Genomic DNA, 23,829 nt, shown 5'->3' on the forward strand with positions numbered 1-23,829 from the left:
TCATTGAGCTGAAGTGGTATGGGTGCCTATAGTGGTCGTTTAATGCAAATCATCATCATGAGGTTGGTTACTGGTGTGCTATTGAGGTTTGGTAGTGCTTGGGAAGTCTTATGGCTTGACTGGTGTGCAAATTTTTGTTTAACACTGTATTAACTATTTACAGACTTCAGGTGGAAGGGGTTTTCAATTACAATTTTTTTTCCTCACAATAAGGAAATATATTCAAAAAACCCAAAATATATATATTTTTTCTCCAATCACCAAAATAAATCACGCTGTTATAAAAAAAAAAATGCAGTGAGTGGGATGTTTACCCCCCTGGAAATCTGGCGACATTAAAATGAAGTCATATTCATATAGTGTTATTCAACGTGAGAATGTAAAGTGAATTTTAAATATAAGGGCAAAATAACCGTACTGGCGAACTGGAAACATACATTCTCTTATTCAGCTATGCTTTTAAGTTTGGCTGCTCTGACCTAAAGTTTTTAATTCACTTTAAATTATCACTTTTGTAAATAAACCTGTCAGACTGTAAGCTTGTTTGACCACAGCCTTCTTCACTTTCAAGGGTCCCCTTTCTATAATAGTAGAACACTGCGGAAAATGTTTCTATATAAATAAAAATAATAAGAATATTCTAATAGAGTAATAGATGCGAAAAATTTGTAAACTATGTTGTGCCTTGACCTAGCCCAGGTTCAGGATTGGTCCATGATATGCAGACTGGAAATCTTAAATTTGGGTTGAATTATACCAGTTTCAACTAGTGATAATGTCCACTAGATTAGGGATTACATAATGCTAACCAAAAAGATTAAGCTACGAACAAGATTACACCATTGGCCAAAATTGGACCTTTTATTTACCTGTCTAGTATTTGAAGAAAATCTCCATCACATATGTCATTTTATGATACAGTAGTGCCAGAACTACAATTCTCACTGAATTCTCATACTTCTCCATCTAGTGGAAAAGATGGAAAATGCACGCTATTTTTGTAAAAATACAAACATTCATTGTACAAGACATTTTGGGAGCAGGAACTAGATTTTCTAATTTCGCTTTCTGAAAAACTACATCGACTTGAGTGCTGTGATTTGGAAAAATAAATACAATACATTCGTTTAACAGTATGGCAAGTAAACCGCGGGGTGATTAAGATTATCCTCTATTTATTTTTTTACAATGTAGTCTGTGACCAAATAATAAAAATGCCAGGATTTTGTTTGTTTTTAGACGTAACAGACTATGGAGAATCATTCATGTAACAAATAAAGGTTTTTGTGGAGTCGTCTAGGTTAATATCCATTTTTATTAGGATATAAATTAACTGATATATAACAATTCCAAAGTTCATCTTAAAATACCAGCTGTCATATCTAAAATTTACATCTCAACTTAAAAAGGAACACATGAATACAAGTATATTATTAAATAGAGGGACTTATAATCACTTTATGGTTGCCTTCCAAAACAGGGCAATGCATTGTGGCAGACATGGTGTGGTGGGTACGCAATGAAGAAAGCTTAGATTAGTCCCAGATGTAATCTTCCAAGAACGGTGGCAAAACAGAACAGCTGTATCCAGCTCCAGCATCTTCTATGAGAGTTGTTGGTCACCAAAAAGCAGTCTAATAAGTCCTGGCTCATCTTCTCAGAAAGATGGTAGTCACAGAAAAGCTGTCTGATATTTCCTTGCAGCATTTAGGATGATTAAGAGGAAGGAAGAAAATAAAGGAAAAAAGGAGCTACAACTTACTTTACTTAAAACGGGATTCATTTCTGTATTAAGTAGATGGTAAAGATTGTAGAAATGAGGACATCTGGTAGCCATCAACAAACAACCAAAAAGACTATTGAACACAGAACAGATTCTTTTACTTTTCTTTGCCGCTATGGAAAAACACGCACTCTTCTCACGTTCTAAAAAGAATTATAAACCCATGAGCCAACTGAAAGATCACCTGAACGAGTGTAGCGCAAATAGTTATGACCAGACATGGCGCTGAGTGAGTCCATCTCCTCCTAGTAGTTCATTTTTTCTTCCTGACTAGCGCTAGTTTGGTCTCTGATTCTTCTTGGGAGGTTCAAATGAACCTCTCATTCCTGAGCTATGCTTCTCAGTACATACCTAACTGTGTATGCAAAGGCTGCAAATCCCACTATAACGAAGACATTAGCCAATGCACCCCCAAGAAGTCCATGGTTACGGTTTGGTTGTTGCAGACCAGCATGATTTCCGGCTGCCAAAGGGACGTGACCATTTAGAATTGCAGCTCCATTTTGCCCGAGGTGAGCTTCTGTGTCTGGCACAACATCTGGGAGTGGAAGAGTCTGTGGTCGGTTGTTAAGTTCTTCCTGTGCCCATTGTTTCTGTTTTATTTCCTGAAGAAGAGAAATAAATACATAGTGAGCGAGCAGAGGTTAACAGATAAATTCTATGTAATATTCCGCTATTATCATCAAGTTTCAGAAAGCTTGCATGTTTGTCTTCTGAGACATAAGTGCATGTTAAATTCATTAGCAAAGTTTGGTTATAATGGGTCAAGGGCGTGTTTGGATATCAAATCCAGCTATCGGAATATATTTATCCCATGCATAGTACTTTTAATGATAAACAACTATGTTACCATAGTAGCTTCAAGGAATGCCTCATTCCAGGGTCTAGATACAAACACAATTCTAAGATTTGTTTTCTTCTAGATCGTGTCAAAACAATGTCTGAAAATTGATGTGTTTCTAGCTGGTGCGCGAACCCATCAGCACATACATTCTGTCTCAGCAAGAGGCAGTGCTAATGACATCAGATACCCTGGATCAGGTACACATTATTCCAGGGCCCCGTACGGAGAATAAGTACCAAATGGGAGACATAACTAAGATCTACAATTTTAAGTTTTGTTTCTTTTTGTTTGGTTGTTTATGTTAGAGGTGAAGCCTTACCTCTACTACTTCTGGAAACAGTTCACAAAAAACTTTGTCCTTTAAGTTGAATGCTAAACTTTGTGCTGCTAGTTGTCGTTTCTGTGAAGCATACAAAATACAAATATTTTTTAGTTTTCAATGAAAAATGTTTTTAAAAAAAAAAGCATCTGTTCCAGCTCACTCAAAAAAACTGCATATTAAAGGAACACTATAGTCACCTAAATTACTTTAGCTAAATAAAGCAGGTTTAGTGTATAGATCATTCCCCTGCAATTTCACTGCTCAATTCACTGTCATTTAGGAGTTAAATCACTTTGTTTCTGTTTATGCAGCCCTAGCCACACCTCCCCTGGCTATGATTGACACAGACTGCATGAAAAAAAAAATGGTTTCACTTTCAAACAGATGTAATTTACCTTAAATCATTGTATCTCAATCTCTAAATTGAACTTTAATCACATACAGGAGGCTCTTGCAGGGTCTAGCAAGCTATTAACATTGCAGGGGATAATAAAATCTTAATTAAACAGAACTTGCAATAAAGAAAGCCTAAATAGGGCTCTCTTTACAGGAAGTGTTTATGGAAGGCTGTGCAAGTCACATGCAGGGAGGTGTGACTAGGGTTCATAAACAAAGGGATTAAACTCCTAAATGGCAGAGGATTGAGCAGTGAGGCTGCAGGGGCATGTTCTATACACCAAAACTGCTTCATTAAGCTAATGTTGTTCAGATGACTATAGTGTCCGTTTAACAGTTTGTCAGAGGCAGGAAAACAGTTATCATATGAAAGAGAGGGAGTGTGAGTGTGTAGGTGTAGCAGACTTAAAGCTCTGTGCAAAGTTAACAGTATAAGGAATTTAAAAAAAAGAAAAAGCAATAGACATTATTCAGGGTTTCTTTCTTCTTTTCAATGCGAGCAAATGTAACTCATTCTTGTGAAACCACCTTAAAGGGACACTGTAATGAGAGATTTTTGCACAGTCAGATAGTCAGAGAAAAATTAGCAATGAGTTGTATTTTTTTTAATATCGAACTCTATTTTAAAATTGTATTCTTGACTTCTTGGCACAGCCAGGATATTCCAGAAAAATAAAGTTGGCCCTCACTGTGACAAGAGAGTGAATGCTGTTCTACAGCATTTCTCAGTACCCAGAGCACTATGGGGAGATAACATCGCACTGTACAAGGAAGTGCTGCTAAAGTGCATTATAAACTTATCTCCACTGAATTCCTCACAATCGCACCCAATATCTCCTTCAATATTAATTAGAATTTGTAGATTTTAAAACTACTTTTTTTTTACATGTCTCATTATAATAAAAAACAAACAAACAAAAAAAAACACGGTTTGACAGTACCACCTAATGGGTCTAGTAAACAAGTTGGAATTTGTCACATTCTACAGTGTGCAAACCGATTCCTTACAATATAGAAATAAAATAAAAATAGAACTGCTACCATCATCTTTGATGTATCAGTTTCTGGCTTATTCCACCAAAGTCCATCTACAGTAGAGCACTAAGGTGTATACCACCCATTTACCATCCATATTAGGTCATTTATATTATATTTGGTTTGGAATCAACTTTTTGCTCATACATACATGTTGCATCTTTTGTGTTTACATACTATTTGATATCAGTTACTGCACCAGTTACTTCTTTTTCCTAATAACTGGTACACACAAAGCGATGGTACCCACAAAAAGCCACGTATCGCTAGGATAAGTATGGAGACATTTGACAACCATCAGATGGCCTTAGGTCAGATTTATTGGATGGCAGAGGGAGATGCGGTTCACCTTTTACAGTTCAAACTGTTCTCACACTATTATGTATACATGTTGTTAGAGCTCTCTAATCTGGCAAATGCTGTAATCTGTAGTGCTCACTAAGAATGTCATAACTGTAAGCTCAAGTCCATGTTCATGATTCTTTTTCTACTGAATTCTTGCAATTCCTTCCTTTGTATAGGAAGAATTCTGGATACTGTACTATTATCCAGTCTATTTAAAAGAATTGTAAAAAACGTAGAAAGGATAGGGGGGGGGGGGGGGCATCCATGCATTGGAACTTATAAATAGTTATGTTATGTGAAGCCATCTACAAATGGTCATTGATGCTTACTGTAAAGTCTGACGTTTCTATGCTCCCAAGCGTGGGTCCCTTTTCCACCATAAAGCTGAGCAGACCAGTTAGGATTGTAGAGACCGACCATGCAGGGTTCCAGGTGTCTGGGTGGAAGTCTGTTATTGAAAGGCAGAGACTGCGGGAAGAATACATAAAGGGAAAGCAGCTATATTTCATGTTTTAATAATGTAACCCACATGTCTGCATCTGCTGCACTTACCATATCCCCCTCCACAATACTCTAAAATAAACTGAATATATACACTGCCTGGCCAAAAAAAAGGCACCACCTGGATTTAACTAAGCAAATAGGAATAGGCAAGAGCCTTCTATTGGATTGCTACTGCATTACTGCATGGGTAATTATCTTTCAGCTGGAAACAAGTTATTTAACCACAACTGATGCAATGAGTAGCTTCTCATTTCTTAAACAACCATGTCGAAAGACGCATCCAGCGGTCGTCGAAAAGATGTGAGTCTGTTTGAGAAGGGTCAAATCATTGGCATGCATCAAACAGAGAAAACATCTAAGGAGATTACAGAAACTACTAAAATTGGGTTAAGAACTCTCCAACACATTATTAAAAACTGGAAGGATAATGGGGAACCATCATCTTCGAGGAAGAATAGTGGTCGGAAAAAAAAATCCTGATTGGTCATGACCGGCGATCACTTAAACGTTTGGTAAAATCAAATTGTAGAAAAACAACAGTAGAACTCAGGGCTACGTTTAATAGTGAAAGTAAGAGCAATGCCACACGCACAATGCAAAAGGATTGGGACTGAACAGCTGTGTAGCCTTAAGAAAACTACTAATCAGTGAGGCTAATCAGAAAAAAAGGCTTCAATTTGCTAGGGAGCATCAAGATTGGACTCTGGAGCAATAGAGGAAAATAATGCTGTCTGATGAGTCCAGATTTACCCTGGTCCAGAACGATGGTCGCATCAGGGTAAGAAGAGAGGCAGGTGAAGTGATGCACTTATCATGCCTAGTACCTACTGTACAAGCCTGTGGGGGCAGCGCTATGACCTGGGGTTGCTGCAGTTGGTCAGGTCAAGGTTCAGCAACATTATGTGCCCAAAGAATGAGGTCAGCTGACTACCTGAATGACCAGGTTATTCCATCAATGGATTATTTTGTTCCCTGATGGCACGGGCATAATTCAAGATGACAATGCCAGGATTCATCGGGCTCAAATTGTGAAAGAGTGGTTCTGGGAGCATGAGACATAATTTTCACACATGGATTGGCCACCACAGAGTCCCGATCCTAACCCCATTGAGAACCTTTGGAATGTGCTGGAGAAGGCCTTGCGCAGTGGTTCGACTCTCCCATCATCAATACAAGATCTTGGTGAAAAATTAATGCAACACTGGACGGAAATAAATCTTGTGACATTGCAGAAGCTTATCGAAACAATGCTACAGCGAATGCGTGCCGTAATCAAAGCTAAAGGCGGTCCAACAAAATATTAGAGTATGTATGTTTTTTTTTTAATGGTGGCTTTTTTTTGGCCAGGCTGTGTATAACAAAACTATACTAAAATCAGTCCTTGCAATAGCGCCAGTTGATATTTTGCCTTCATTTGCCTTTTGAATATATTTTGCGAGTACACATTTAGAGTATTTAAAATACATAGGTAACCAAAACATATCTAATATTAAGGCAATCCTACAGTAAAGCATAAAAGAAATAACTAAATTAGGAATCCTTACCGTGTGTTACATTTAAATCGTCCATTAGGGGTGATCATATAAATACTAGGTGGTTTAAAAGGGAATTCTCTGGGAAATACAAGTTTGCCATGATAATATCCACCTGCGGTACAACAGAATAAAAAAAAAAAAAAAAATTACATGAATATAAAACATGGCATATCAAATATTCTACATGAAGATTTGCTTATATATACATATATACACACACACACACACACACACACACTTACTTCAAACATTAAAGCAGAACTGTAATTTAGGAGTTTTATAAAGAGAACATTTTAATGAAAGACTCAGACTGCACTGGAATTCCATCGAAATTACACCATAATCAAAAGAAATAAGACAAAGTAATATTGAATGATTTTGGCAAATGTGGCAACAAGCATCTTAAAGTGACATTTCTTCTTTAAATAAATAGTTATTCACAGTGCCAAATGTCACTTGTTTGTCACATCTATATTAGTATCGGCTAATTTTGACACTTTAGGCTGGCTGAGCATCGTGTGAAGTGTACTTCACTAACTGCTGTTTTGTAGATGTGTACATTCTTTATATAAAAAAAATGATTTAAAAAAAATAAAACTATTACACTCTGTGAGCCTTGGAATTGCTGTTTATTGAATGAGTGAGTGTGCTGGATCTTCTATGTTGTATCATTTGGCTCCAGCAGCACCCTTAATGTATGCATGTTCAGGGGAGTGCAGCCCTCTTGGTAATAAATATATATATATATATATATATATATATATATATATATATATGAGTCCAGGCCAACTCCCCAGTTTTGTACCCATTCAGCTTATGCAATGCATGATCATATATTGTAACTAAACCCCCATTATTTTTGCCTAGGTGAGGTGTTTTTAAAGGATATATAGATGCTCAGTAATACAAAGGTTATCAGTAGTTGTCACCACCAAGTGCATTATAGAATATAAGCTCGTTTGAGCAGGGTCCTCTTCAACCTATTGTTCCTGTAAGTTTATTTGTAATTGTCCTATTTATAGTTAAATCCCCCTCTCATAATATTGTAAAGCGCTACGGAATCTGTTGGCGCTATATAAATGGCAATAATAAATAAATAAAATAAATAAAGCAGAGGATAGCATTGGGCGTTTAGCAGTTAGATAACAACTCCTGTGGCTTCTTGCATATTATGAGGAGTTATGTACAACAGTTGTATATCTGCTGCTTGGACCCTCATTTTTTTTTCTATTAAAACAGGGGTTCCCAAAAGGTAGATCCCCAGATGGTGTAGAACTAAAACTCCCATTATGCTTTGTATGCCTTTAGAAAGACAAAGCATCAAGTAAGCTGTCATTTTAAAACTTCTGTGGATCTACCTTTTGGGCACCCCTGTATTAAAGGAATACTATAGGCACCCAGACCACTTCTGCTGATTGAAGTGGTCTGGGTGCAGTGTCCCATTCCCACTTAGTCCTGCAATGTAAATCATTGCAGTTTATGAGAAACTACGACTGCCTTTAGTGTCAGACAGCCACTAGAGGCACTTCCTGGTGGCTAGGTGACTTACTCGCTTGTCACTGGATGTCCTCACGCTCTGGAGGGGGAACGAGGCTAGAAGGAACACAACTTTGTATGTGTATTCCTTACACTACAGATTTCCTTTAATTGATCATGATTATATATCCATCCCCTCCCCCCCCCCCCCCCCCCCAAAAAAAAAACAAACAAAAAAAAAAAACCCACAAAACCTGAACTGTATAGAGATGTTTTAAATTCAGTTGAGTAATGTGAAGTATAACTTAGCTGGTGATCAGTAGTTTACCTTCATAAGGTGTCATCTCAGGACCTCGGACCACATAATGCCTGCAATAAGCAAAGAACAAATACATTTAAAAAATAAATAAATAATAATAAAAAAAAAAACATAAAAATTTACATTCAGTATCCATTCTACTCTAGTTTTTGAAGTAATGCCAACCTTAAAAGGCACAAAAAAGCATATAAATTAGTTTTCTAAAAATATAATTATCATCACTTTACTGCAAACTAGCCAAGTGACAGTCCATGCTTGCGTCCAAAAGTGTGCCGCACACGAATGAAGTGCCAGTGTGCGTAAGTGCAAACGAAACTATAAGAAGATAGCACAGGAAGAGTGTCTAAGCATGTACAGTAGTCAGCTGGTGTTCTCATAAATGTTACATGCTGTATATAAGTGAGCAGGTCAATAAAGAGAAGCATGAACAGAGCCCCCCACTGAGTCTCTTACTCAGCTGAATTAACATATGTGGGTGTGTAGTACCCTGGTTACCTTGCTGGCCTGGCAGTGGAAAGACAGCAGTAGTATGACCATTATAGTGCTCTAATCAGCACTTTCTTAAACAGCACCACGGTCACTAAGGTTCCAGGATCATATAACAACGTCTCTCTCTCACAACTCCAAACCCCTTATCGTCTACTGATGTAGAGAGACTATAGAACTGCACAATTGTGCACTGCCCTGTGTGTAAAGAGAATAACCACATTTCACAGAAATATTGATCTAATGCCGTGGGATAGCCATTGCAGGTCCCTAACCCTAAACCAGGTCTTTTCTGTTTACTACTTGTGAGGTCTTACGTTGTTTGGAACTAGATCTCAAAATCTCACCAAGAGCATCCAAGGGATGTATTTGTTCACTGGTTTCTGAGACGGCACAATGAGTGAATGTGAAGGTCGGAAGCACAGGGTATTAAAATGTTATTTCCAGGCTTGTTACAAGTTTCATTTTACATTCTCTACTTGATCAAACAGGTAGAGATTTACACAGAAACATAACCAAAAGGAAACGCTGCATCTGTGGCTCAAACAAGTAAGCGTTTACACTGAAAGCTTCATGATACACCAATGCCTGCAAACATTAAAGAGGAAACGCTGAATATGTGGCTATGGGATTCGTTTCCCTTTCTTAGAAAGCAAAGGAGACACTAATTAGATCATCATTTCCTGTAACTCGAGAAGAACCTAAAAAAGGCCCAGATTAGAAAAGTAAGTAGAATCACAAGATTCACTCAAACAAATGCATACAAAAGGCCATGCTGTACAGAAATTTACAAACTTGGAACCCAGTCTTATTTAATATGCGAGGTCACAAGGTCTGCATTGCCAAAGGACTTTGTGGAGCAGTGTGATCAAGGGTTTAAGCTTGATTCAATTACATTTCTACAATGCAGGTTTATGAAATACAGCCCCTTAAAGAGACACTACGGTCACCAAAGCAACTTTAGCTTAAAGGGACACTGTAGGCACCCAGACCACTTTAACTCATTGTCCCATGTCTCTTAACCCTGCAGTGGTAATAATTGCAGTTTCTGAGAAACTGCAATTACCACCTCTGAGGGTTAAGTCCTCCTCTAGTGGCCGTCTACCAGACAGCCACTAGAGGGACTTCCAGAATCTAAAAACGGACCTTTGGTCTGTTATTTTTCCCCATAGGAAAGCATTAAATAATGCTTTTCTATGGGGCAATCCTAATGCTAGTGCACTAGTTCTCTCCCCGCCGACGTCAGGGAGGACCGTGGGCGGAGCCTGACCCAGTGCAGAGGGACATCGGCGCTGGATTCAGGTAAGTGACTGAAGGTGTTTTAACCCTTAACCCCTTCAGCACCGCAGGGGGCACTGCTGGAGCCTATAGTGCCAGGAAAAATGGGTTTCTTTTCCTGCCACTATAGAATCACTTAAATGAAGCGGTTTTGGTGCATAGATCATAGCTCTACCGTCTCACTGCTCAATACTCTGCCATTTAGGAGTTTACACACTTTGTTTACGCAGCCCTAGTCATACCTCCCTGCATGTGACTTACTAAATCCTAAACACTTCCTGTAAAGAGTCATCTAAAGTTTATCCTTCATTGTTGCAAATTCTGTTTAATTTAGAATGTTGTATCTCCTGCTCGGTAACAGCTTGCTAGACCCTGCAGGAGCCTCCTTTGTGTAATTAAAGTTTAATTTATAGAGCAGGAGATAAAATCTTTTAAAGTAGGTTACTTTACCCCCATTTCCCCCCCACCTCTCAATGCAGGCTGTGTCATTCACAGCTAGGGGAGGTGTGACGAGGGTTGCCTAAACAAAGTGATTTAACTCCTAGATGGCAGAGAATTGAGCAGTGAGAGTGCAGGGGCATGATCTATACGCCCAAACTGCCTCAAGAAGCAAAAGCTGTTTTCGCGACTATAGTGTCCCTTTAAAGTGGAAATGTTCCATATATGATTTTTTTCCTCAACCTAATAAGTCACTAAAATACACTAATAATAATAAAAAAGTATGAAAGAGGCACACAAAGCACATCCAAAGATATCAGCAGCCCCCACATTATGCAAGTTCTCCACTCCCTGATGCCAATCAAATTAAAAAGGAGATTGAGGGAATGTGTATACAGAAAACAAATATTTAAAAAGCCAGTATCTAGGGCAATTTATTTTTACCTCAAATAAAATTAGTACATGTATTGTGGATAAATGCTTCTTTTATAAAGATTCATTAACACTTAAATAAGAAACCCATAGTGTTCAATGTAAACAATAGAAGGACAACTCCCAAATAAACATGTATGTGGATTAGTGCACCTTATTATAAACCTTGCTCTGGTGTTAATCACTTTTAAAAAGCTCCAATTAGGATACAGCATTAAGTTAGGATACAGCATTAAGTTAGGATACAGCATTAAGTTAGGATACAGCATTAAGTTAGGATACAGCATTAAGTTAGGATACAGCATTAAGTTAGGATACAGCATTGGCGTGTGAAACTTCTACCTTGAAACTGATCTTTAACCCCTTAAGGACACATGACATGTCATGATTCCCTTTTATTCCAGAAGTTTGGTCCTTAAGGGGTTAAAAGGTTAAAATGGCATATCTACATTTATAATCTGCATACACTTGAGAAGTAAAAGAATAAAAATATACTAAAAGGCTGAGTGGCTTATGAATATACATAAGAAGAGTTGGCATTATTTTACCATAATACACACTTTGTTATAGCAGAGTGTTTACTGTAGTGTGTTAGTCAGTAGTTTGGTGAGGGGGCACTAAGGGAAGCACTGCGGTATCGGTGTCCTAGCGCTCTCTGAGATTCAGTGGGAGTTACAGCATCTGGAGGGAGCAATTTCTTCTGCCGTTTGGCAGTGAAACTCTCACCAATCGTGTGCAGTCCAGGAAAACAGGCCATGGTTGTATAGACAAACACAAGCATAACCTTTTGGACCTTTGGTTCCACGTGTAGATGGATGCACATGTGTTATCGTAATGCCCTTTATCCGTAATCTGCAATCGTGTGATAGTAAACTGGAAACAGACTTGCAATAAAATAAGGATTTTTATTACTTATAGATAAAAGAGGAAGGAGCAGGTTCCAGATTCTCAGATAAAACATACATGTTTATGTAGTGCATAATTAATTTAAAAGGAAAGGGATATCAAACATTAAAAGAAAAGGGGGGAAATGTTTTTGATCACCCCATGTATGTATTATTAATTATTATGTTTTTTTGAGACCAAAAAAATGGTTGTAGAATTCCCTCTGAATGAGGTCCATCAATACTATTATTCTTTAATCCGGTAAAATTTTCATATCTTACTTTCTATATAGTTACAGTGACATTATACTTTTAATGCAAATATAACACGAAGACAGTGAGTCAGTTTGACAGCTTTCCACACGTTCAATGGTTTTAAAGTGAATTCACCATGCCAGGTTCACTTTATAATAGATTTAGTGCTTTGGGGGATGCTATATGTTAGCGATAAATTATATAGTTTTTATGCCTTCATCTCTTTTTATTAGTAGTCACTTGATGGTTATCAATCCATTGCCACCATTCCCTGAGGGATGTCAGTGTTACACTGTATTAACACACACCCTCTCTGCCAAGATTCTCCCTGCTTGGGAACACTTTGCCCAGCTGGACAATCTTCTCTAATGACATCGGCATCAAAACATCATTTACCAACTCTGCAAGCATGGGAAAATGCTTTCTGGAAAAAAAGCACTGTGATACGAACATAAGACCTGCCTCTCCTGGTCATTCAATCCTATGCTTAGTCCTGTATGCTGCAGGCACACAAGTCTAATGCCAAGGACTGATGGACAGGTGGTAGAGGAGTTTACAGCTTATTGTAGTTGTTCTGGTGAGTATAGTCAGTCCCAGCAGACTTTTTAATGTAAACACTGCCTTTTCAGAGAATCAGTGACAGGTGGCGGATCAGTGGCATGGTATGCGAACCCACATAGCGCTGGTTTTTTTTTTTCTTTAAAGGGGGCCAGAGACCCTATACATGTGCTTTTTTTTTTAAAATTGTTTATTTATTTGTGCGATAATGGAACAGAATTTTCCTATTCTGCCACAACAGCTGGAATAGGTTATGAACAGGTTTACATTTGTTAGACATAGGTAACAGTTAACAGTCATACAGCACTTTTCAGTTTATATCTACAGCAGTTGATAGGACATGTCTAGGCTGAGGTGTGTGTTTTTCATGTATAATATGGCATGTCGGAGCTCATGAGGTGAATTTGATCTTAGATTTCGAGGTCTGAGGCCAGGTTTGGAGCTAAGAAAATTTTAGAGAGTGTGTTAGAGTCTGAGTTAGCTCGGACCTCTGCTCTTAATGACCAGTACCTTGTAAGACTTCTGGGCAGTTTTGCCGTTGCCGTCTACGGTTGTGGAGCGGTAGGGTCAGGAGTATAGTTACGGTTCTACTGGCTCCACTCCTGTCTCTGCGTGCCATGCTTTGGCATTTAGGTACTGTCTTGCTGGTTATGCCCCTAACCAAGGGAGCAGCGGGGGGGGGGGGGGGAAGGGAAGGTTATTATCTCGTGGTGTCATCTGAGGTTGGTCCGGGTGCCCTTAGGGGGGGTCCCCGTTTGTCAAAGGAATACTGGTGTAAAGCCCTATCACTCAGGTTGGGAACGTTGGTGTTTGGGGTTTCTTAACTTATGCACATAACAATTAACATTCACGTAGTCTTTATCTGCATGGACCGGATACTTATAGTCTCTTTGTGGGTCCTTGGTGTTGAGTCTGCTTGCTGTGTTTAGGTAGGCAGGTGGCCTGTCTGGCCGGCGCTCGAGTCCAAGGGGGTACTGTCTTCTGGGTCCCCTGGGCCCTCCGATGCCTGTGCGTCTACAATAGTCAGTCCCAGCGTTTCCAAGAAGGACGGGGCCTCTGCTAGCGAGGTAAGTGTGTGGGTAGTCCCATTGTGTGTAGTGAGCAGTGAGCCCGGTGCTCCCCACCTGTAGGTGATATTGGCGGTACGTAGTCGTTGGGTCACAGGATGGAGTGAGCGGAGCCACTGTAGGGTGGCCCTAGTCAAGTCCTGATAAAAGGTGAGGCTAGAGTCTTCGAATTTTAGTGGGGTCTTACCCTGCAGCGCCGTCATGATTTGTCCCTTGTCAGAGGAGGATGCAAAGCGTAGTATAACATCCCGAGCTGTTTGTGGGGCGACTCTTGGGGGGCCTGCGACCCAGTATATGCCGTCGATCACCATTTTTCTAGCCGCCGCTGGAGGCAGAATAGTAGCCATTAGCCGCCTCGTGTAGTGCGGTAGCTCTTCTGCAGTGACCCCTGCGGGGACGCCTCGTACTTTAATGTTGTTGCGTCTATGGCTGTTCTCAAGGGCATTCAGGTGTAAGGCCATGTTGTGGTGGGACTTTTGAAGCTGGTGTACCGAGTCTTGTACCTTTGTTAAGTTGGTGGTGACTTCGGCCATGTCAGTCTCCGTAGCCTGCACCCTGTCCTTTGTGTTTTGTAGGTCCGCTTTGAGTCCCGCTAGTTCCTTTGACAGGATTTTGTGGAAGTCATGCAGGAGTATTTGTAGGTCATGTTTGGTCACTGGTGGCGAACCCTCTGGGGGTACCGGTGGGGCTGTACATAGGTCGCTTCTCTCTGCTCGTTCAGTGTGAGCCGTGTGGGTATGAGGAGGCTGGTGTTCCTCTAAGGCCTGTTTGGGCCTAGCTGGCCTCTGGAGCATGGCCCCGATGTCCCTTCCTTCCGACTGGGTACCAGTTTTCTGGGAACATCTCCCCATGGCGGGCATGGGGTCTCCCAAGTTGGGTGAGGCTCCGGCGGTTGGGATGCTTAGGAGGTCCTGATAGGCACCACCGTAAAGCGTCGCCAGGTTAGGCAGTATGTGCGCGGAGTAGGCCCCGGGCCTGCGCTTCTGCTTTAGCGTCTTTGTTTTCTGAAAGAAGGGCATCTATCGATGCAGGGCAGTTTCCCGGATCGGGGTATATATTTGAGGTGGTGGGATCAAGCTTGGTTGTCAAGATTTAGGCGAGTTATTGGCGTAGGTAACAGAGCTGTCAGAAATGGCGTCTGACCCGCTCGGCAGTTGGCTCCGCCCCCCCATACATGTGTTTTTAACACCATCGGGTCAGGAATATGTGTTTCTATTCCTGACCCTAAAGTGTTCCTTTAAAACAGAGTTATGTGAACTATGACAGGTGCACTTTAATCTTGGAATCTAGTAATTTAGGATAACACCATTTTCAGATATCATTAAACATGTGCAAAAGCAGCACAACCACAAAGAAAAAAAAACACACACAACTGAACTCAGCAGCTCGCTGTTACTTAAACTAGAGATAGGGCAGATATTGGACCTGAACTGTAGGCAGTATAATACGTTCACTGTGAAGAAATTATTACAGTGCCTAGAATTTCCCTTTAATTAGCTTTGAAACCAGGACTTCTCTATGACAAGCTTCAACTTCTGCTTTGGACAACAGTTTAAAGCAATTAAGCCAGGAAACCCTTAAGGCCTTCACGAAGGGGATTTACAACAGTGTAGATTTCTCTTGAAATCGACACTTTTCTAAATCAAGCCTCTGCGGACATGCATTTAAGCTGAAGTGCTTTGGGGAATTGGAGTGTCAATTTCAGCCAAACTGGATGCCAGAGTTTGGCTGAGAATTCTGGGGACAGGTTAGTGCAGCACCATTGGCAATTTAATATCTTCCACACTGTATAAAATGACAAGGATTAATAAAATTACATAACGGAGCGGTTCGTTTTACAGTAATAAAGTCCAAGGATTGAATTATCAACACTTTCACACATAAATACAGTTTTCTATGCTCACTCACTGCTCCTCCTAAAATCCTGTGTCCTGTGAATGTCCCAAACGTCACATAAACTGGAAGCATTCACTGTCAGGACAAGTACTTAAAGAGATTCCCCGGTGCCAGGAAAACAAACCCGTTTTCCTAGCACTACAGGCTTCTGGAGTTCCCCCCTCCCTCCCGCCCCATCCCATGTCGCTGAAGGGATTAAAACCCATTCAGCTACTTATCTGAATCCAGCGCCGATGTCCCTCGGCACTGGGTCAGGCTCCTCCCATGCTCCTCTCCCGCTGTCAGCCGGCGGGGGAGACCTAATGCACATGCGCGGCAATGGTCTGGCGTGCATTAGACCTCCACATAGGAAAGTATTGAATAATGGTTTAGTATGGGGAAAATCTGACGCTGCAAGGACCAAAGGTCGATTTGGATTCCGGAAGTGCCCCCAGTGGCTGTTAGACAGCCACAGAGGGCAGACTTAGAGCTGCAATGTAAACATTGCAGTTCTCTGGAAATGCAATATTTTACATTGCAGCACTAAGTGAAAAAGGGTCACAGCACCCAGACAAATTCAATTAGCAGAAGTAATCTGGGTGCCTACAGTGTCACTTTAAGATGTAATAGTTCCCTGCTTCACGGTATCGTTCTCAAATGTAAGCTCACCATTCCAGGATATTTGAAGGTAATGGCTCAGCACAGATGTAAGGCACAGGGTCTTTCTTAATCCGCAGGTAGTCCTGCTTTAGTCTCTGAGTTGCAGTTGTTGGTGCTCTCTTATTGCTGTTGTTGCTCATCTAGATAAAATGAAAAGGTAAAATTAGTAAAACAACGTCAGCAAACACTGAGGTCATCTCTTGTGTTAAAGGGCCAAAAGAAATGAATTAAAATTCTTCTAGCTCGTCACAGAGCGTACAGCACACCGCTCCAGAAATACTCTCTATAATATGATTCAAATCACTTGTCAGAAGAGGTGTAATTTTCATTTTAAAGTCTGTTCCCCCACCCCTATAATCTTATGACACATTGGAAAAACCATAACAATATACATCACAAGCTGGGATTAATTGCCTTCTCTTCTTCCCTGCAAACCGTATCTGAGGAACAGAGTAAGTGAGCTGTCTGGAGTTCAAAGTAAAGCAGGGACGTGACTCATGTGAGGTGTTAAAAAGGAACAGAGGAAGGAAATGTTGTACTTTTCCAAAAAGAATGCCAGACACCACAGAATACACAGGATTAACAATACATACAATATAAAAATACAAAAAATAAAAAGATACCAATAGACAAGATGTACAGTTTATGTACAATGCATTGAGTATGTATTATCAATCCTGTGTATTCATTGGTATCTGGCTCCATTCTGGTGGAATGTGTTGGTGGGGTTTTCTCAGAGAGTGGTCTTGTAAGTGGCAGACTTCACTAATGTTGGTATTACTGACTTTATCTTAATCTGATGTTTAGAATTGCTGGTCTCACTATTGCACTTTTCCAAAAAGCACCGTGAATACCAAAGATGACCTGGGGAGTACAGTTAATTGAAAAGTACCCACAAATTCCATGTGAGTAGCTTGACATGCTTCCTCCCAAATCACGGTAGTGGTATAAGTGCCGACAATAGGCACTAAGGCTCAGCAAACGGGGATAAAAGAAGAACAGTTACAAAACAAATCCCTCCCTTCCAGCCCTCCCTTTTAAAAGATTATGTCTGAATAGAGGATTTTTTTTTTTTTTTTACACAATAATATAACTTTCTCTCTCAATTTATATGTTATCAATACATTCATGTGCTGTCAACTGTAGAGCTATAAAATGTCTTACTACATACAGCAAGACCTTGCTTCTAGGAATGTTAGAATCTATAAATTCCTCTTTTAAAAACAGCAAACATGGGGGAATCATATACAAGTGACTATTCATGCACACACTTAGACGTTTGTGAAGGCTTACTTGTTCTACACATTTAGCCATCTTTATAAAAACAGGGTTCAATGTATAGCATTGTGCATTACTAACGGAAGATGTGCATCAACTAAAACAGGGTGTAAGACGAAACGAACGGATAAAAACATAAATTTGCGTCAGTTAGCCTCATTCAGTTTTAGTTCACTTGTCTCATTACAGACGGAACAAATACTATTCCCAAATCCAAGGTTAGTCAACAACTATTGATCAACCATTTAGACCAGTGGTTACCAATGTCAAATGATCCCAATGTTCAAGGCAGATCTATCTTTTCATTTTACCATCAGCAGCAAATCATAAAATGTCAAATTTAGTTAAAGAGTCACTCCGCCACCACACACAAAATATATATATATATTTTTTTAAATCACTATTTAGTAGATATACCACAAATGAAAACTTGCATGCATTTTTTCCATTGGGGTATATAAAAACAGCTTGCAAAACCTGCAGATCTTTTGTCTGAAATCTTTGCAAGCCTTCCCGTTCTAACCGCGCCCAGACTTTCTGTGGTTGGCCAATCACTGACTTCACAATACAGCTCAATGAGAAGTCTTTACAACACAGGTGCCCTGGGCCTAAGCAAACCAGGAAGTAACAGGATTCGTTATCTGTTTAAAAGCCAAGGGGGTGCAACAAGGTTAATTTATAAAACCTTCCATTTTTATTTTAATCTACACTTTTTTTCAAAATGAAAAACACCTCACAAGACATTTTAAAGCAAGCTAAAGTGCCTTCGGGATCCGGGGTGTCCCTTTAAAGCCTTGCTTAATTTACTTAACTGGCCATTTTAATTGTGACATGTATTAAAAATAAGACTGCATTTATCTATTATAGGGCTTGAGGTGAATGTGTTTGCGGCATAATTTGAGGATTGAGACACATAGAAAACTACCGCTTTAGATTCAAGGAGACCCCAGCCATATGCAAACACTAATTCTACAAAAAAAAAAAGTAGACAATTTATTGAAACTGTAGTACGACCTGTAACAAGATAATAAAATAATAATACACATGACTAAAACTACTACCACCTCTGGAGTTATTTAATTCTAAAACTATGTATGGTTGCAATTATCTAATTATTTGTAAAATTTGTAGAAGCAAATTATTTACTTTGACACTTCTACATCATTAAAGGGTCAAGTCAAGCAATATGATCTTGTCAGTGCTATGAAGTGGGCATGGTACAAGAAACCCAATTGTGCAGCATTTCAGTAAAATAATCCAGGAGTTCCAGCCTGGTTAACGTCAATTCCGTGCATTTTTCTTGCAGAGAAGTTCATTCATCAGCTGAGGGCGTTTAGATGATGCCCTCAGACAATGAATAACCGACATGTTTGGCAATCGACTTCTGCACAGTTGGATGTCATTAGGCAGCATTTAGAGGAAGCAGCCCAGCAAGACAATTAAAGGAGCACGATAGGGTCAGGAACACAAACATGTTTTCCTGACCCTGTAGGGTTAAAACCACCATCTAGCCACCCTGAGACCCTCATGCCACCCTGAATATAGAAATCTTACTTGTATTAAAGTCTGGAGCTGCTTGCTTTGTCACTGTTTCCTTTAGACCTGCCCACTGCCAGCTGATATCAGCATAAGTGGTAGCCTGATCCAATCATAGTGCTTCCCCATAGGATTGGCTGAGACTGACAAAGAGGCAGAGCCAGCACAAGTCAAACACAGCCCTGGCCAGTCAGCATCTCCTCATAGAGATTAATCGAATCAATGAATCTCTATAAGGAAAATTCAGTGTCTGCATGCAGAGGGAGGAGATACTGAATGTTTGGATGCATTTTAGGCAGCCATGACCCAGGAAGGATCTCTAACAGCCACCTGAGGAGTAGCCAGTGAAGTTATCACTAGGCTGTAATGTACACACTGCATTTTCTCTGAAAAGACAGTGTTTACAGCAAAAAGCCTGAAGGTAATGATTCTACTCACCAGAACAAATTCAATAAGCTGTAGTTGTTCTGGTGACAATAGTGTCCCTTTAAGGCATTTTCTCCACTTACCGAGGGATTGTACAAGGGCAAGTCTAGCATCACATTAAAGGGTTAATCCAAGCATAATAACCACAGTGGTTATGATGTTTGGAGTAACCATTTAGCACTTGCATAATATTGACGTATTGTGGGCTGTAAGCTTTAGTTAATAAAATGGAAGGGTTATCAAAAAAAATGCTTAGCTGCACTAGTTAGGAGCCTTTCGTCCTAAGTTTTGGGATACAAAGTTCTCTCCTACAGATCCACACACTGCATGATACTGATGTAGTTTACACACAGACTGATTCAAAGTTTGCAAACCAGGTTGGATGCAGCAACTGCTTGAGCTGCTGACAGCGCTTGGCTCTCTCCACTGGAGGGGAAAATAAGTCCATTCTCATTGCACATGCTGTAACCACACGCAAGACTTGCAGAGTTGTTTACTAAAGCTAGAAATGCCAGGAATTCAAAGTGAATTTTAAGTTTCAGGGTAAATTAGTAAAACTGAAAACAGAATTGACTTTAGGAATTTTTCTATTTTGATTGAGGCTACTTTAGCCTAAGTTTTGAAATTCACTTTGCATTCCCAGCAATTCTCACTTTAGCGAATAACCCTGTTAGATTGCCACCATGGGACCTCCATCATGCATGATACCTGCCAGTCACTTTGCATGATCAGTACAGCAGTTACTTTTCTTTTTATGTTTATTATGTCAATATAAGAATACAGTTTTGTGCACTATGTATGTGCTCTCCTAATTCTTTGTACTATTGTATTTTTAGAGTAACCATTTACAAACTTTTAAAAACATTTTTTTTAAAGTGTACTGACAACCAACTTGCAAAATGTAGGATAAAACTTCACAGTTGGGAAAAAACAATTCCAAATGAGCACCGGTGGTTACTGTTTTTCAATGTTACTATTAAGTAACACCTACAAGTATGGCTTAATTTCACAAGCAAATCTACTGGTATGTGTGTGCGTATGTGTATATTGTTTTTTTTTTTCGTTTTACTATATTATTTATAAAATGAATAGTCCTATAAGGGTGCAAACATCAGGACCTCAAAATACAAAAATCCATATGGTCTAATCAGGGTGCATAATAAGCAGCATACTGAAAAGGACCCAACAGACAGCAAAACCACCAGTAACTGAGCAGAAATTCCCAAATACTAAAGCAGACAGCTTGCCTACCCCCAGACGGACCTTTCACCTATCTCACTCATGACAGCTCACCTATGATACACAACCTGTTGTGCAGCAGGGGGTTACCAACAGGTAGACCGTGAATTGTTATATAACCACAACTCTCATCATCTCTTGCCAACCATAAGACAGGCAAGGCTTATGGAGAATCATAGTCTTGCAGCATGTGCCTGGTCTACCTTCATTAAATCACTTGCTGTGCAGCAGGCTGTTTGGGATACCCATAAAGCCATATGTCTGAAACTAAAGGAAGCTGCATCCCAGATCACACAGTGTGCCCATGCTGAGCGATCACTGGGGGCTGAGGGTGATGGGGGTCTCAGTGTGAGGGGGCTGAGGGTGATGGGGGGTCTCAGTGTGAGGGGGGGGGGGGTCTCAGTGTGAGGGGGGGGGGGGTCTCAGTGTGAGGGGGGGGGGTCTCAGTGTGAGGGGGGGGGGTCTCAGTGTGAGGGGGGGGGGTCTCAGTGTGAGGGGGGGGGTCTCAGTGTGAGGGGGGGGGTCTCAGTGTGAGGGGGGGGTCTCAGTGTGAGGGGGGGGTCTCAGTGTGAGGGGGGGGTCTCAGTGTGATGGGGGGGGGGTCTCAGTGTGATGGGGGGGGGGTCTCAGTGTGATGGGGGGGGTCTCAGTGTGATGGGGGGGGTCTCAGTGTGATGGGGGGGGTCTCAGTGTGATGGGGGGGGGTCTCAGTGTGATGGGGGGGGGTCTCAGTGTGATGGGGGGGGGTCTCAGTGTGATGGGGGGGGGTCTCAGTGTGATGGGGGGGGTCTCAGTGTGATGGGGGGGGGTCTCAGTGTGATGGGGGGGGGTCTCAGTGTGATGGGGGGGGGTCTCAGTGTGATGGGGGGGGGTCTCAGTGTGATGGGGGGGGGTCTCAGTGTGATGGGGGGGGGTCTCAGTGTGATGGGGGGGGGTCTCAGTGTGATGGGGGGGGGGTCTCAGTGTGATGGGGGGGGTCTCAGTGTGATGGGGGGGGTCTCAGTGTGATGGGGGGGGTCTCAGTGTGATGGGGGGGGGTCTCAGTGTGATGGGGGGGGGTCTCAGTGTGATGGGGGGGGGTCTCAGTGTGATGGGGGGGGGTCTCAGTGTGATGGGGGGGGGTCTCAGTGTGATGGGGGGGGGTCTCAGTGTGATGGGGGGGGTCTCAGTGTGATGGGGGGGGTCTCAGTGTGATGGGGGGGGGTCTCAGTGTGATGGGGGGGGTCTCAGTGTGATGGGGGGGGTCTCAGTGTGATGGGGGGGGTCTCAGTGTGATGGGGGGGGGTCTCAGTGTGATGGGGGGGTCTCAGTGTGATGGGGGGGGGGGTCTCAGTGTGATGGGGGGGGGTCTCAGTGTGATGGGGGGTCTCAGTGTGATGGGGGGTCTCAGTGTGATGGGGAGTCTCAGTGTGATGGGGAGTCTCAGTGTGATGGGGAGTCTCAGTGTGAGGGGGAGTCTCAGTGTGAGGGGGAGTCTCAGTGTGAGATGGGGAGTCTCAGTGTGAGATGGGGAGTCTCAGTGTGAGATGGGGAGTCTCAGTGTGAGATGGGGAGTCTCAGTGTGAGATGGGGAGTCTCAGTGTGAGATGGGGAGTCTCAGTGTGAGATGGGGAGTCTCAGTGTGAGATGGGGAGTCTCAGTGTGAGATGGGGAGTCTCAGTGTGAGATGGGGAGTCTCAGTGTGAGATGGGGAGTCTCAGTGTGAGATGGGGAGTCTCAGTGTGAGATGGGGAGTCTCAGTGTGAGATGGGGAGTCTCAGTGTGATGGGGAGTCTCAGTGTGATGGGGAGTCTCAGTGTGATGGGGAGTCTCAGTGTGATGGGGAGTCTCAGTGTGAGGGGGCTGAGGGTGATGGGAGTCTCAGTGTGAGGGGGCTGAGGGTGATGGGAGTCTCAGTGTGAGGGGGCTGAGGGTGATGGGAGTCTCAGTGTGAGGGGGCTGAGGGTGATGGGAGTCTCAGTGTGAGGGGGCTGAGGGTGATGGGAGTCTCAGTGTGAGGGGGCTGAGGGTGATGGGAGTCTCAGTGTGAGGGGGCTGAGGGTGATGGGAGTCTCAGTGTGAGGGGGCTGAGGGTGATGGGAGTCTCAGTGTGAGGGGGCTGAGGGTGATGGGAGTCTCAGTGTGAGGGGGCTGAGGGTGATGGGAGTCTCAGTGTGAGGGGGCTGAGGGTGATGGGAGTCTCAGTGTGAGGGGGCTGAGGGTGATGGGAGTCTCAGTGTGAGGGGGCTGAGGGTGATGGGAGTCTCAGTGTGAGGGGGCTGAGGGTGATGGGGGTCCAGGCTGGTGGCTTTGTATCAGACCCTGGCAGGCAGCTGGAAGGGATGATTGACAGATGTGTTTACCTGACAGCCTGGGGGTAGACGTGGGCCCAGCTTACCGGCCCCGGCCTCTACTTCCTGCCCGGCCATGTTGGGCCCCCAGCAGCCTCCACACAGCGGGGCCCCTGTCCTACCCCCTCCTCCCCGTGTCACCGACCCCGCTCCCAGTCCACACCCGGCTCCCCTCACCTCTCAGTCCAGGTCAGCTCGGTCCTCCCCTCTATCTCCTCGCTGTTACTATTCCTCCCCCGCTTCCAATATGGCCGCCCGGACACTGACACTTCCGCTTCCGGTTTCCTGGTGTTCTAGGACGAGAGCCGACGAGCGTCTGTTGCCATAGCGACCTGCAATACGGTGAACGTCACTGATTAATCACTAAACGCCGAACTGTGCTGAGTTCTGATGTGATGACAGACACTTAATACAAATCTAATGATTTGAGGACAAAGTTCCAATTTACAATATGTTATACAGCTCAGCTGTTATAAAGAAACACTGTGATCTTAAATAAACCACGAAGTCTAGTTAGAAGACAAGATA

The 23,829-nt window shown here is 42.2% G+C and overlaps 1 protein-coding gene across 1 annotated transcript; it reads right to left on the reverse strand.

Annotated features, from left to right (window-relative positions):
• Positions 1 to 834: 834 nt before the first annotated feature.
• UBE2J2 (ubiquitin conjugating enzyme E2 J2) lies at positions 835 to 23,564 on the reverse strand. The gene is made up of 7 exons (XM_063436780.1): positions 23,479 to 23,564; positions 16,502 to 16,632; positions 8,569 to 8,609; positions 6,774 to 6,876; positions 5,055 to 5,193; positions 2,947 to 3,027; positions 835 to 2,388 (listed from the first exon to the last, which is right to left on the reverse strand). Exons 2-7 carry the CDS (start codon positions 16,630 to 16,632, stop codon positions 2,104 to 2,106), a joined length of 780 nt encoding a protein of 259 aa, XP_063292850.1. The 5' UTR covers positions 23,479 to 23,564; the 3' UTR covers positions 835 to 2,103.
• Positions 23,565 to 23,829: the final 265 nt, after the last annotated feature.

Source organism: Pelobates fuscus, chromosome 11 (genome assembly GCF_036172605.1).
Source record: "Pelobates fuscus isolate aPelFus1 chromosome 11, aPelFus1.pri, whole genome shotgun sequence".
In the NCBI taxonomy this organism is placed as follows: Eukaryota; Metazoa; Chordata; class Amphibia; order Anura; family Pelobatidae; genus Pelobates; species Pelobates fuscus.

Coding starts and splice junctions, on each gene's coding strand:
- UBE2J2 (XM_063436780.1), bottom strand. CDS start 16,632: ATGAGCAACAACAGCAATAAGAGAGCACCAACAACTGCAACTCAGAGA. Junction 8,610..16,501: donor CCTTCAAATATCCTGGAATG/GTGAGCTTACAT, acceptor TGCTTATTGCAG/GCATTATGTGGTCCGAGGTC. Junction 2,389..2,946: donor TGTTTCCAGAAGTAGTAGAG/GTAAGGCTTCAC, acceptor TCTCTTCTTCAG/GAAATAAAACAGAAACAATG.